The following is a 14,602-nucleotide window of genomic DNA, read 5'->3' as shown; positions in this document are numbered from 1 at the left end:
CTTCAAAGCACACCAACCAAGGAACAAACACGTAGTGTGATAAAAATAGATCCCAATGCAGGGTCACAATAGCTAGAAAGTGTCCTTAGAGTAATAATTTAAATTAAGATTTAAATGGAGGTGCCTGGCAACGGGTGCTGATAATCAGCACAATAATGTATATCCAGTGTCAGCCAGCACTCAAGACCAAACGCCAACTTGCTCCGGTGCCCGTATATAAAATAAGATGCAAGTCCAGTAATAACGGCACTCGGAGATCATATAATGAAAATACAGTATATTCACGTCATTAACGTTTCGGGGCAGCAAGCCCCGTCCTCAGAATGAACACAGAAGCACAAACACAAAGACAAGCTTACCCACTTAAGTAACTTTAGCTGAAATTGAACAAATTTTGTCCAAAGATACTGCCTTACTCTCGGACAAGTCATTGGACCCAGAGATCCTCTATCATCAAATTTGGAAACTCAAACGCCGGGAAATAGATTTTTCCCTCCACGGCAGCACTTTGTCTGAATACTATCGCGAACATAAAATCCCACGTGGTTTTCGGGTACATAATGTACCAACCATAGGACGTAACAACCCGGAGTTTGTCCGCCGCTGGATCGCGATATTAAACAAGTGCGCCTTTGACCTGATGATTTTAGTGATCGATGAGGCCAATAAGGAACTTTCTAACACCAGAACTAAGATTGACACTTTTGAAAAAGACCAATATAAAATCCTGGAAGAGGATCGTACTCAGGATTGGATCCTGAAGCTTGAGAATCAGTGCGCACAATACAAACGGGATCTCCTGAAATTCAAAAGGAATAAGAAACTAACGGTGGATACCGATTATGAGGACAACCAAGTTTACCGGTGGTTAGCCGGGGGAACCCCCACGGAATCCAATAAGAGACCACAGCGTATGAGAAGACCTTGGTTCCGTAAGTCAAACCAAAAGGAAGGCCCTCAGAAATCCAGTTCTGAGAGTGAATTCGCCACCTCTGAAACAGAAGATTCCTCCGCCTCTTTAAATATCCCTTTAGAGGGCACATCACGGGAGTCCGCAACCCCTATAAGATCACTACCACTTGCAGGGGTGGCCAAAACAAAAGGGGTAAGAGCAGTAACACAACGCACGAACCGCTGATTTTCAATCTCTCCAGTCGTGTGTTGAGCACGACTGAACTTGAGGTTCTTAACAAAGGACTTAGTTTTGTACCCACCAATCTACATGACCCCTTTAACTGGAATAGGGATCTACATGCATTTTCTCGGAGACTTCGCCTAAAAGAACAGTTTCAAGATAGGCAGGACTCCAGGGACACTTCTATCTTCTCAACCTTCCTTAAAAAATCCTCCAGATCATCTTATGATCCATACTCCACGAATGCCTCACTGAAAGCGTTTCATCAACTCCTTGATGAGTCTATTATCAAGTTTACCGCTGCTCCGTCTAAAATAAAATGTAATCTTTCCAGAGAAGAGTCCCAAGCCCTTACCACATTGGGGTCCTATGAGGACATAGTGATCAGGCCCGCCGATAAGGGCGGTGCAATTGTGATCCTCAACCTGGAAGATTATAAAATGGAGATATATTCACAATTGGCACAGGTGGATGTTTACCGCAAGTTGACTACAGATCCAACATTACAATACCAGAAGGAATTGGACTCCATCTTAAATTCAGCAATGCTGGAGGGCAAGTTACCATCAAAGATGTTGAAAGCTCTATCCACTCGATACCCCAAAGTACCAGTGCTGTTTACATTGCCCAAGCTGCACAAACACAGTTCAAAACCTCCTGGTAGACCGATCATTTCGGCTCCCGGTTCTCTTTATAGATCTGTGGCACAGTTCTTGGATTCGATCCCGCAACCCTATCTATGTCTTCAATCAACATTCTTGAAAGACACTACCTCTTTCCTGTTGAAACTCCAGGGACTTGGGCAACTCCCTGAAGGGACGTTACTCTGTTGTTTAGATGTGTGTAGCCTTTACACTGTGATCCCGCATGCTGGGGGTATGGCAGCTATGGCTACATTTCTTAATTCACATCTCCCCGTTGATGTGTTTGATCATGACCTTTTTCTCACTTTGCTTGAATTGACTCTCCCTCGTAACTACTTCTTGTTCGACGGACAGTTCTTTCTACAACTCAGGGGGTGTGCGATGGGGTCCCCAGTGGCTCCATCGTATGCTAATATATACATGTTTGTACAAGAGAATGAGATGTTTTTCAATAAACATGATATTAGTGACAATATTTTATTATATTGTCGCTATATCGATGATGTATTCCTACTGTGGACGGGTGGGGAAAGTACGTTTAGGAAGTTGATGTCAGATATCAACCTTAGTGATTCTTCTATTAAATTCACCTTTTCATGCAGCACTAGTGAAGCACATTTCCTGGATGTTGCTATTAAGGTTGACAATGGCATTTTGACTACCAATGTGTTCCATAAATCTACTGATCGTAACACCCTGCTCAAGGCATCTAGCCACCACCCTGAGTCCCTAAAGAATGGCCTCCCTCGGTCCCAGATGATGCGCATTGCACGCATTGTCAGTGATCCATCTGTACTAAATAGGGAAATTGATTCACTGATTGCTAAGTTTCTGGCCCGGGGATATGACAGTTGCCTATTACAGTCACATAAGGCTGAAGTCCTGATGATGCCTAGACATGCGCTTCTCGAACCGGTTAGGAAGAAGAGTAAACAAAAAATTCCATTTCCCTGTGATTTTTCCACCTCTAATTTCATTATGAGACAGGCCACTCGGGCACTTTGGCCCATAGTGTCCACTGACCCTGACCTGAAAGGGCTTCACCAGTCTGCCCCTATGATGGCATTTAGACGTGGGAGGAACATCAGAGACAGGGTGGTTAGAACCGATATCACGGGCATGGGAGCTTCTAAAATTCCTAATGTACATTACAAACAACCGGGCTGCTACCGTTGTAGTGGATGTACCACTTGCAGCTTTATGTTCAACTGCAAAGCTTTCCAACACCCCCACTGAGAGAAAAAATATGATATCAGATTTGTTCTTACTTGTACCTCTACCCATGTGGTTTACATCATTATTTGTCCATGCAGACTGTTTTATGTAGGACAAACCATTCGCAAATTCTCTGAGCGAATGGCTGCCCACAGGTCGGCAATCAAACTTATCCTTGAGGGAAAACAGGTTGACCAGCCTGTGGCTAAACATTTTAAACAGGCTGGCCATTCTTTAGAGTCCCTCCGATACTTCATTATTGACCATGACCCTCTGTCACTACGTGGGGGGGATAGAGCTAAATCATTATTGATTAAAGAAGCTCGTTGGATCACTAGATTAGGGACTACATACCTGGGTGGACTCAATGAAAAAATAAATTGGAACTCATTAGTATGGCTGGGAACCCTTCTGTTCCTTTGCTATAAGTTCTCTTGTACTGCTTATTGTAATATTTGTGTATTACGGTGTTCTTGTGTGCTGCTGATGCCTTTATTGCACATTGTCCTTATTTGTGTATAATGCTTGTGTAAGACGTGGTTCTATGCAGCTGTGCTTTTTTGTATCTGTTTACACTATATGGACTGTTTTTAATGCTGGCGCCTCCTATCCCTTTTTTTCCCCTGCAGATCCCTCCCCAACTGAGTTCCCTACGCTTGGGAGCCGTGGAACGCAGCGCAGGACCTAGGTGGAACGCATCTTTGCGTTCCCTAGACAACCGCTAGCCCTGCGCCCGGACATGACGCAGAGGATACAGCTGGGTGGACGGGACGCGGTGACGGAAGTGGAAGATGGCGGGACCGGCGGTGCACGGGGGGTTACTTAAGTGAGTAAGTTTGTCTTTGTGTTTGTGCTTCTGTGTTCATTCTGAGGACGGGGCTTGCTGCCCCGAAATGTTAATGACGTGAATATACTCTATTTTCATTATACGATCTCCGAGTGCCGTTATTACTGGACTTGCAACATATTTTATATACGGGCACCGGAGCAAGTTGGCGTTTGATCTTAAGTGCCGGCTGACACTGGATATATATAAATATATATATATATATATATATATACACACACACGAGTTGTGCAGCGGGCATTTTTCGGGATTTGGTTTTGGATTCGGTTCTGCGGTAGTGTTTTGGATTTGGACGCGTTTTGGCAAAACCTCCCTTAAGAATTTTTGTCGGATTCGGGTGTGTTTTGGATTCGGGTGTTTTTTTTTCAAAAACAGCTTAAATCATAGAATTTGGGGGTAATTTTGATCCTATAGTATTATTAACATCAATAACCATAATTTCCACTAATTTCCAGTCTATTCTGAACACCTCACAACATTATTTTTAGTCCTAAAATTTGCACCAAGGTCGCTGGATGACTAAGCTAAGCGACCCAAGTGGGCGGCACAAACACCTGGCACATCTAGGAGTGGCACTGCAGTGTCAGACAGGATGGCACTTAAAAAAATAGTCCCCAAACAGCACATGATGCAAAGATAATTAAAAAAAAAGAGGTGCAAGATGGAATTGTCCTTGGGCCCTCCCACCCACCCTTATGTTGTATAAACAGAACATGCACACTTTAACAAACCCATCATTTCAGCGACAGGGTCTGCCACACGACTGTGGCTGAAATGATTGGTTGGTTTGGGCCCCCACCAAAAAAGAAGCAATCAATCTCTCCTTGCACAAACTGGCTCTACAGAGGCAATATGTCCACCTCCTGCTCACCGTCCGATTCCTCACCCCTTTCATTGTGTACATCACCCTCCTCACAGAGTATTAATTCGTCCCCACTGAAATCCACCATCACAAGTCCCTGTGTACTTTCTGGAGGCAATTGCTGGTAAATTTCTCCACAGAGGAATTTATTATAATTAATTTTGATGAACATCATCTTCTCCACATTTTCTGGAAGTAACCTCCTACGCCGATCGCTGACATGGTTACCGACTTCACTGAAAACTCTTTCGGAGTACACACTGGAGGGGGGGCAACTTAGGTAAAATAAAGCCAGTTTGTGCAAGGGCCTTCAAATTGCCTCTCTTTCCTGCCAGTATACGTACGGACTGTCTGACATGCCTACTTGGATGCTGTCACTCATATAATTCTCCACCATTCTTTCAATGATGACAGAATCATATGCAGTGACAGTAGACGACATGTCAGTAATCGTTGGCAGGTCCTTCAGTCCAGGCCAGATGATAGCACTTGCTTCTGACTGCCCTGCATGACTGCCAGTGGTTTTGGAAATTTTATCCTTTTCCTGGCAGCTCCAGTGGCGGTAGAAAATTAAGGAGGAGCTGTTGGCGGGTCACGTTCACTTGACTTGACAAGTGTCTCACCAGCAGGTCTTTGAACATCTGCACACTTGTGTCTGCCAGAAAAAAAGATACAACATAGGCTTTAAACCTAGGATCGAGCACGGTGGCCAAAATGTAGTGCTCTGATTTCAACAGATTGACCACCGTGAATCCTGGTTAAGCGAATGAAGGGCTCCATCCACAAGTCCCACATGCCTAATGGAATCACTCCGTTTTAGCTCCTCCTTCAATCTCTCCAGCTGCTTCTGCAAAAGCCTGATGAGGGGAATGACCTGTCTTAGGCTGGCAGTGTCTGAACTGACTTCACGTGTGGCAAGTTCAAAGGGTTGGAGAACCTTGCACAACGTTGAAATCATTCTCCACTGCGCTTGAGTCAGGTGCATTCCCCCTCCTTTGCCTATATCGTAGGCAGATGTATAGGCTTGAATGGCCTTTTGCTGCTCCTCCATCCTCTGAAGCATATAAAGGGTTGAATTCCACCTCGTTACCACCTCTTGCTTCAGCTGGTGGCAGGGCATGTTCAGGAGTGTTTGCTGGTGCTCCAGTCTTCGGCACGCGGTAGCTGAATGCCGAATGTGGCCCGCAATTTTTCGGGACACCGACAGCATCTCTTGCACGCCCCTGTCGATTTTTTTTTATTCTGCACCACCAAATTCATTGTATGTGCAAAATATGGGATGTGCTGGAATTTGCCCACATGTAATGCACGCACAATATTGGTGGCGTTGTCCGATATCACAAATCCCCAGGAGAGACCAAATGGGGTAAGCCAATCTGTGATGATTTTCCTCCGTTTCCGTAAGAGGTTGTCAGCTGTGTGCCTCTTATGGAAAGCGGTGATACAAAGCGTAGCCTGCCTAGGAACGAGTTGGCGTTTGCGAGATGCTGCTACTGGTGCCACTGCTGCTGTTGTTGCTGCGGGAGGCAATACATCTACCCAGTGGGCTGTCACAGTCATATAGTCCTTAGTCTGCCCTGCTCCACTTGTCCACATGTCCGTGGTTAAGTGGACATTGGGTACAACTGCATTTTTTAGGATACTGGTGACTCTTTTTCTGACGTCTGTGTACATTCTCGGTATCGCCTGCCTAGAGAAGTGGAACCTAGATGGTATTTGGTACCGGGGACACACTACCTCAAGAAATTCTCTAAGTCCCTGTGAACGGCGGATACCAGACGCACGTCTAACACCAACATAGTTGTCAAGGCCTGAGTTGTTATCAGCTTTGCAACAGGATGACTGCTGTGATATTTCATCTTCCTCGCAAAGGACTGTTGGACAGTCAATTGCTTACTGGAAGTAGTACAAGTGGTCTTCTGACTTCCCCTCTGGGATCACAATCGACTCCCAGCAGCAACAATAGCAGTGCCAGCAGCAACAGCAGCAGTAAGCGTTCCACTCAAAGATCCATCGGAGGTATCCCAGTTAGGTGAGGACTCGTCAGACTTGCCAGTGACATGGCCTGCAGGACTATTGGCATTCCTGTCTAAGGAGGAAATTGACATTGAGGGAGTTGGTGGTGTGGTTTGTAGGAGCTTGGTTACAAGAGGAAGGGATTTAGTGGTCAGTGGACTGCTTCCGCTGTCACCCAAAGTTTTTGAACTTGTCAATGACTTCTGATGAATGTGCTCCAGGTGACATATAAGGGAGAATGTTCCTAGGTGGTTAACGTCCTTACCCCTACTTATTACAGCTTGACAAAGGCAACACACAGCTTGACCCCTGTTGTCCGCACTCCTGTGAAAATAATTCCACACCGAAGAGGTGATTTTTTTTGTATTTTGACCAGGAATGTCAATGGCCTTATTCATCCCACGGACAACAGGTGTCTCCACAGGTGCCTGACTTAAACAAACCACCTCACCATCAGAATCCTCCTTGTCAATTTCCTCCTCAGCGCCAGCAACACCCATATCCTCATCCTGGTGTACTTCAACAGTGACATCTTCAATTTGACTATCAGGAACTGGACTGTGGGTGCTCCTTCTAGCACTTACAGGGGGCATACAAATGGTGGGAGGAGCCACTTCTTCCCGTCCAGTGTTGGGAAGGTCAGGCATCACAACCGACACAATTGGACTCTCCTTGGGGATTTGTGATTCAGAAGAACGCACAGTTCTTTGCTGTGCTTTTGCCAGCTTAACTCTTTTCATTTTTCTAGCGGGAGGATGAGGGCTTCCATCCTCATGTGAAGCTGAACCACTAGTCATGAACATAGGCCAGGGCCTCAGCCATTCCTTGCCACTCCGTGTCGTAAATGGCATATTGGCAAGTTTACGCTTCTCCTCAGATGCTTTTAATTTTGATTTTTGGGTCATTTTACTGAACTTTTGTTTTTTGGATTTTACATGCTCTCTACTATGACATTGGGCATCGACCTTAGCAGACGACGTTGATGGCATTTCATCATCTCTGCCATGACTAGTGGCAGCATCTTCAGCACTAGGTGGAAGTGGATCTTGAGCTTTCCCTATTTTACCCTCCAAATTTTTGTTCTCCATTTTTTAATATGTGGAATTATATACCAGTAATATATCTGGAATTAGACGGCAGTAATGTCTGGAATTAGATACCACTAGATAGATACCAGATACCACTGTGACTGGAATGATGATGACCTATGCACAGTGACAGGACACTACCACAGCACACTACAGCACCAAGATGCAGCACAAGACACTGGACTTTTAGTAATGTACTGTAGTATACTGGTCACCACAATGCAGCACTGATACTGAGCACAGATATTGAGCACTGATGAGGATACTAGAACTGACACAGAGCAGCAAGATGCAGCAATGGACTATTGTACTAGTATTATATACTGGTCACCACAATGCAGCACTGATACTGAGCACAGATATTGAGCACTGATGAGGATACTAGAACTGACACAGAGCAGCAAGATGCAGCAATGGACTATTGTACTAGTATTATATACTGGTCACCACAATGCAGCACTGATACTGAGCACAGATATTGAGCACTGATGAGGATACTAGAACTGACACAGAGCAGCAAGATGCAGCAATGGACTATTGTACTAGTATTATATACTGGTCACCACAATGCAGCACTGATACTGAGCACAGATATTGAGCACTGATGAGGATACTAGAACTGACACAGAGCAGCAAGATGCAGCAATGGACTATTGTACTGTAGTATTATATACTGGTCACCACAATGCAGCACTGATACTGAGCACAGATATTGAGCACTGATGAGGATACTAGAACTGACACAGAGCAGCAAGATGCAGCAATGGACTATTGTACTGTAGTATTATATACTGGTCACCACAATGCAGCACTGATACTGAGCACAGATATTGAGCACTGATGAGGATACTAGAACTGACACAGAGCAGCAAGATGCAGCAATGGACTATTGTACTGTAGTATTATATACTGGTCACCACAATGCAGCACTGATACTGAGCACAGATATTGAGCACTGATGAGGATACTAGAACTGACACAGAGCAGCAAGATGCAGCAATGGACTATTGTACTAGTATTATATACTGGTCACCACAATGCAGCACTGATACTGAGCACAGATATTGAGCACTGATGAGGATACTAGAACTGACACAGAGCAGCAAGATGCAGCAATGGACTATTGTACTAGTATTATATACTGGTCACCACAATGCAGCACTGATACTGAGCACAGATATTGAGCACTGATGAGGATACTAGAACTGACACAGAGCAGCAAGATGCAGCAATGGACTATTGTACTGTAGTATTATATACTGGTCACCACAATGCAGCACTGATACTGAGCACAGATATTGAGCACTGATGAGGATACTAGAACTGACACAGAGCAGCAAGATGCAGCAATGGACTATTGTACTGTAGTATTATATACTGGTCACCACAATGCAGCACTGATACTGAGCACAGATATTGAGCACTGATGAGGATACTAGAACTGACACAGAGCAGCAAGATGCAGCAATGGACTATTGTACTGTAGTATTATATACTGGTCACCACAATGCAGCACTGATACTGAGCACAGATATTGAGCACTGATGAGGATACTAGAACTGACACAGAGCAGCAAGATGCAGCAATGGACTATTGTACTAGTATTATATACTGGTCACCACAATGCAGCACTGATACTGAGCACAGATATTGAGCACTGATGAGGATACTAGAACTGACACAGAGCAGCAAGATGCAGCAATGGACTATTGTACTAGTATTATATACTGGTCACCACAATGCAGCACTGATACTGAGCACAGATATTGAGCACTGATGAGGATACTAGAACTGACACAGAGCAGCAAGATGCAGCAATGGACTATTGTACTAGTATTATATACTGGTCACCACAATGCAGCACTGATACTGAGCACAGATATTGAGCACTGATGAGGATACTAGAACTGACACAGAGCAGCAAGATGCAGCAATGGACTATTGTACTGTAGTATTATATACTGGTCACCACAATGCAGCACTGATACTGAGCACAAATATTGAGCACTGATGAGGATACTAGAACTGACACAGAGCAGCAAGATGCAGCAATGGACTATTGTACTGTAGTATTATATACTGGTCACCACAATGCAGCACTGATACTGAGCACAGATATTGAGCTTTCCACTCAGAGAATGTAGCCACGTCCTCTCCGCTCAATCTACAATGCACGAGTGAAAATGGCGGCGACGCGCGGCTCTTTATATGGAATCCGAATCTCATGAGAATCCGACAGCGGGATGATGACATTTTCCCCCGTTCAGGTTTTCCGAGTAAGGCGGGATGAACCAAGGCTGCCTCGGACCCGTGTAAACCACGTGAAGTTCGGGGGGGTTCGGTTCTCGGAGAACTGAACCTGCTCATCTCTAATAAATATATATATATATATATATATATATATATATATATAAAATAAAGAGTTACAAAAAGCAAAAAGGGTGTTGCCCTGTGCCCCGAGCCCCCTTGAATCCTGTGAGCCAGGAAGCAAGCAGTGGTACCTTCATTGCCGTAAGGTAACTGCATTCAAAGTGCACCAGCAGCCCTAGTACTACAGAATTGTTCTGGTCCAGAGAGCAGATGGAACCCTGCCACCTGGTTCAGCCCATCTCTGATCACAGACATAGCATGCTTTTGATATGAGGGGGAGTGAACATGAAAAACTATGCTCACCAGGCCCAGGTGTTTCCTATGTGCCCTTATAAGGCCAATCAGAACTCTCTACAAGCTCCAATGTGCCATCATGCTCCTCCACATACCCCATTTGTGCAATCAGACTCCTCCATATACCCTTAAAGTACCACCAGACACCCCCATGTGTCCCTAATGCAGTGGTGCATGCAGGGCAGTTTCTGACTACCAGAACCCCCCCCCCCCATGGACCAAATGTTGTTCAAGCAATCCTGTGGCCTGCGATTGGAGCACCACAACCCCTCACAGCGGTATGCTGCAATTCGCAGACCTGTGTGGAGGGGGTGGGGCTAATATGACATGATTTTCATATTTGTGTCCTCTTGGCTCTGCCCCCTCCCCACAGACCTGTATGCCGTGGGGAGAGGCCTAATGGTGAAACGTGTCAAGGCTAGCCCTCCATCAGTGACCTCCTGCTCTTGCAGCATCCTCTTTTCTAAGGCTCCATAAGTAAATTTAAGTACTGTATGTGTGTTTGTGTGTATATGTTCTTTGTAGTGTGTGTGTGTCCGAATATTACCATCAGACTCCTCCACATATCAGTAAGATTAATATGACTCAAACCACTGTTGACATGTGAAATTTATTATTTTACCATGAGTTACAAGCTCAGATTGAGTCTCGCTTGTGGGGTTTTAAATGTTGACATGAATTAAAATTACTTTATACTGAATGTCCATTTCACTCTGGCTGTGGTCTTGGCTTTGCTATGTCACCCTATATCTGTTTAATTGTTTTTTGTGCTCCACAGTGAAATTATGACCTACCCTCTTCCACCCATGCACTGACTTCTATGTCTTCTTAGATGTGGCGGCTTGTTTATGTGTTTTCTTCTGATGAATGGTTGTACACATACTTAGAAAGATCTTTTTGAGGGTGTTGATTTCTTTCAACAGTAACTAAACACATCTGGTCATACCATCAGGCTTAGCTAAAAGTAATCCAATTTTATTTTGTTCTGTAGCTGGAAACTTTCATATTGTACACCAGATATAATGGCCTGTGTATAGGCTTGTGTTATAAGGAGAGTTGTAATACTGTTTGTTGTGTTAGATTTTAATAGTTTTGTCCAGAAAGAGTATGTTGTAAAATGAATAGTTTATTTTTTAATCAGGTAGTTGGATGAAATTTATTAGACCTTTCTGTGAAATTGGATAAGGTCCTGTTTTGCTACCAGTCCAAGTGGTCAGAATGTCATCTATATAGCTGCACTATGCTTTGGTATATAGAGATACATGAGTACAGGTTGAGTATCCCTTATCCAAAATGCTTGGGACCAGAGGTATTTTGGATATCGGATTTTTCCATATTTTGGAATAATTGCATACCATAATGAGATATCATGGCAATGGGACCTAAATCTAAGCACAGAATGCATTTATGTTTTATATACACCTTATACACACAGCCTGAAGGTTATTTTAGCCAATATTTTTTATAACTTTGTGCATTAAACAAAGTTTGTTTACATTGAGCCATCAGAAAACAAAAGTTTCACTATCTCACTCTCGCTCAAAAAAGTCCGTATTTCGGAATATTCCGTATTTCGGATATTTGGATATGGGATACTCAACCTGTATAAGAAATTATTTTAAAGTTGCACTATATAATATTTGCATTTTTAAGTGCAAAACCACTTCCCATAGTGGATCCCATCTGCTGTAAATATATATTCTAATCAAATAAGAAGCATTTGTGTAGTAATATGAATTCCATCAATGGCACCACTGTAGATAAAGGTAAGTTATTCTAGTGAAGTAACTCCTTGCTTACTACAATCTCATCCTAGCATTACTATTAATTTCTTCTACATTAGTTAAAATATTTAAAAAGTTTAATTGTTTTAAAGGTTACTGCTGATGAAATTATTGGACAGTTTTTTTTGTTAGATGTGATTTAAAGCATATGCAATATGATCCTTGTTATTTTTAAAAGTACTGAAGATTAAAATTATTGTATGCCCTTTACAGAAATATGCCAACTGTAAATCAATGTTGGTACAACTTTGTATTAATATTTTATTAAATTATACTATCATTCAAAGGCAAACAGAACTGTTGTTGTAAATTCTTTTTTTAATTCTATGTGTTTTTTCTTGTAGCTGCACTGTCAAGTAATTTATGCAAAGAATGCCATGCAAATGCCACATGTACAGAAACAAACAATAAACTCTCCTGCATATGTAATTTAGGATTTATTGGGAATGGAAGGACACATTGTTTAGGTAAGTAGACTTTTCTCCACTAATGTCTTGGATTAATATTAATTACTGGAGGTGGTTGATAGACAGTTAAAAGGGTAACGGTCAATAGGTCGACACCATAGGGTCGACAGTCAAAAGGTCAACAGGGTCAAAAGGTCGACACATTTTTCTTCATGCTTTACAACTTTTGCCTCATTTACTATACATGTTACAAACTATTATTATCTTATTTTATTATTTTATTTACAGTTTCTTATATAGCGCAGCACATTCTGCTGCGCTTTACAATTGGAAACACCAATGATAAGACAAACTGGGTAATAACAGAAAGATATAATGCTAGGAAGGCCCTGCTCGCAAGCTTACAATATATAGGCAAATAGGAAGGATACACAATGATAGGCACTTTCTATAGTATAGTGGTTCCACCAGATTGCAAATACAGTCCTGGTGGATATAATTAGATATGAATGCTTCTGAAGGTTATGTGGGCTGTTCAGAAATTTGATAGGCTTGCCTGAAGAGGTAAGTTTTCAGGGAACGCTTGAAAGTTTGGAGGTTAGAGGTGAGTTTATCGTGGGAGGGCATCCCATAGGGTGGGTGCTGCCCTAAGAAAGTCCTGCAATTGTGAATGGGAGCGAGTGATCTGTGCAGATGAGAGACGCAGATATTGTGCAAACCAGAGATGTTGAGTTGGTAGATATTTGGAGATAAGCTACGAGATATATGTTGGTGTACTTTGGTTAATATCTTTATATGTGAATAGAGGTATTTTAAAACGAATACGATAGATTATGGGCAACCAATGGAGGGACTGACAGAGTGGATCCACAGATGATGATCTTCTTGCTAGGAAGATTAGCCTTGCAACTGCATTCAAAATGGACTGTAGTGGTTAGAGTCTTTTCTTGGGAAGACCAGTAAGGAGACTATTGCAATAAGCAATGCGGGAGAGGAGTGCATGGATCAGAGTTTTTGCAGTGTCTTGTGTAAGATACAGGTTGAGTATCCCATATCCAAATATTCCGAAATACGGAATATTCCGAAATACTGACTTTTTTGAGTGAGAGTGAGATAGTGAAACCTTTGTTTTTTGATGGCTCAATGTACACAAACTTTGTTTAATACACAAAATTATTACAAATATTGTATTAAATGACCTTCAGGCTGTGTGTATAAGGTGTATATGAAACATAAATGAATTATGTGAATGTACACACACTTTGTTTAATGCACAAATTTATAAAAAATATTGACTAAAATTACCTTCAGGCTGTGTGTATAAGGTGTATATGTAACATAAATCCATTATGTGCTTAGATTTAGGTCCCATCACCATGATATCTCATTATGGTATGCAATTATTCCAAAATACGGAAAAATCCGATATCCAAAATACCTCTGGTCCCAAGCATTTTGGATAAGGGATACTCAACCTGTATGGTCACATTTTGGAATTTATTTTAGATGCATGTAACATGATTTAGAAACAGATTGAATGTTTGGACAGTTCATGTCACATCTAGCAAAGTCTGAGGATCTGGCAGGTGAGACTTGCCCGAGGTGGTAGATGGCTGTGGGTGAACAAGATGAGGGGGTTGGATATAGTTCCTTCGCATGGGACACGGAGCAATGAAGAACGTAGGCAGGGTTAAAAGTCAATGAATAGTATTTATTATGTACAGGGCTGAGGTAGAGAACTGTGGCTGGAGCACGATGGTTAAAGAACGTAGTTGCGGATAAAGAACTGCAGGCTTGGAAGACGAGGTTGTGAATAATGAACTGCGGAACTGTGGAAGGTGGTTGAAGACGTGGCTGGAGACAAGGACTGTGGACTGTGGTTTGAAAAACGAGACTGTAGATGATGAACTGTGGAACTGTGGATGGTAGTTGAAGACGTG

General features: G+C 42.8%; 1 protein-coding gene across 8 annotated transcripts in view; it reads left to right on the top strand.

Annotated features, from left to right (window-relative positions):
* The window catches only part of SUSD1 (sushi domain containing 1), a 669,144-nt gene that overhangs the window by 99,595 nt on the left and 554,947 nt on the right, over positions 1-14,602 (top strand). For all 8 annotated transcript variants that reach the window (XR_010175769.1, XM_063914696.1, XM_063914695.1 and 5 more), the window contains exon 2: positions 12,600-12,722. Coding sequence is in view for 7 of the 8 variants with exons in the window: in XM_063914696.1 (XP_063770766.1) it covers positions 12,600-12,722 (123 nt within the window). In the remaining variant the exon portion in view is untranslated. The remainder of the gene's footprint in view (positions 1-12,599; positions 12,723-14,602) is intronic.

This window comes from Pseudophryne corroboree, chromosome 1 (genome assembly GCF_028390025.1).
Source record: "Pseudophryne corroboree isolate aPseCor3 chromosome 1, aPseCor3.hap2, whole genome shotgun sequence".
Taxonomy (NCBI): domain Eukaryota; kingdom Metazoa; phylum Chordata; class Amphibia; order Anura; family Myobatrachidae; genus Pseudophryne; species Pseudophryne corroboree.
The sequence above is the reverse complement of the archived record's forward strand: the minus strand, read 5'-3'. Positions and strand labels throughout refer to the sequence as shown.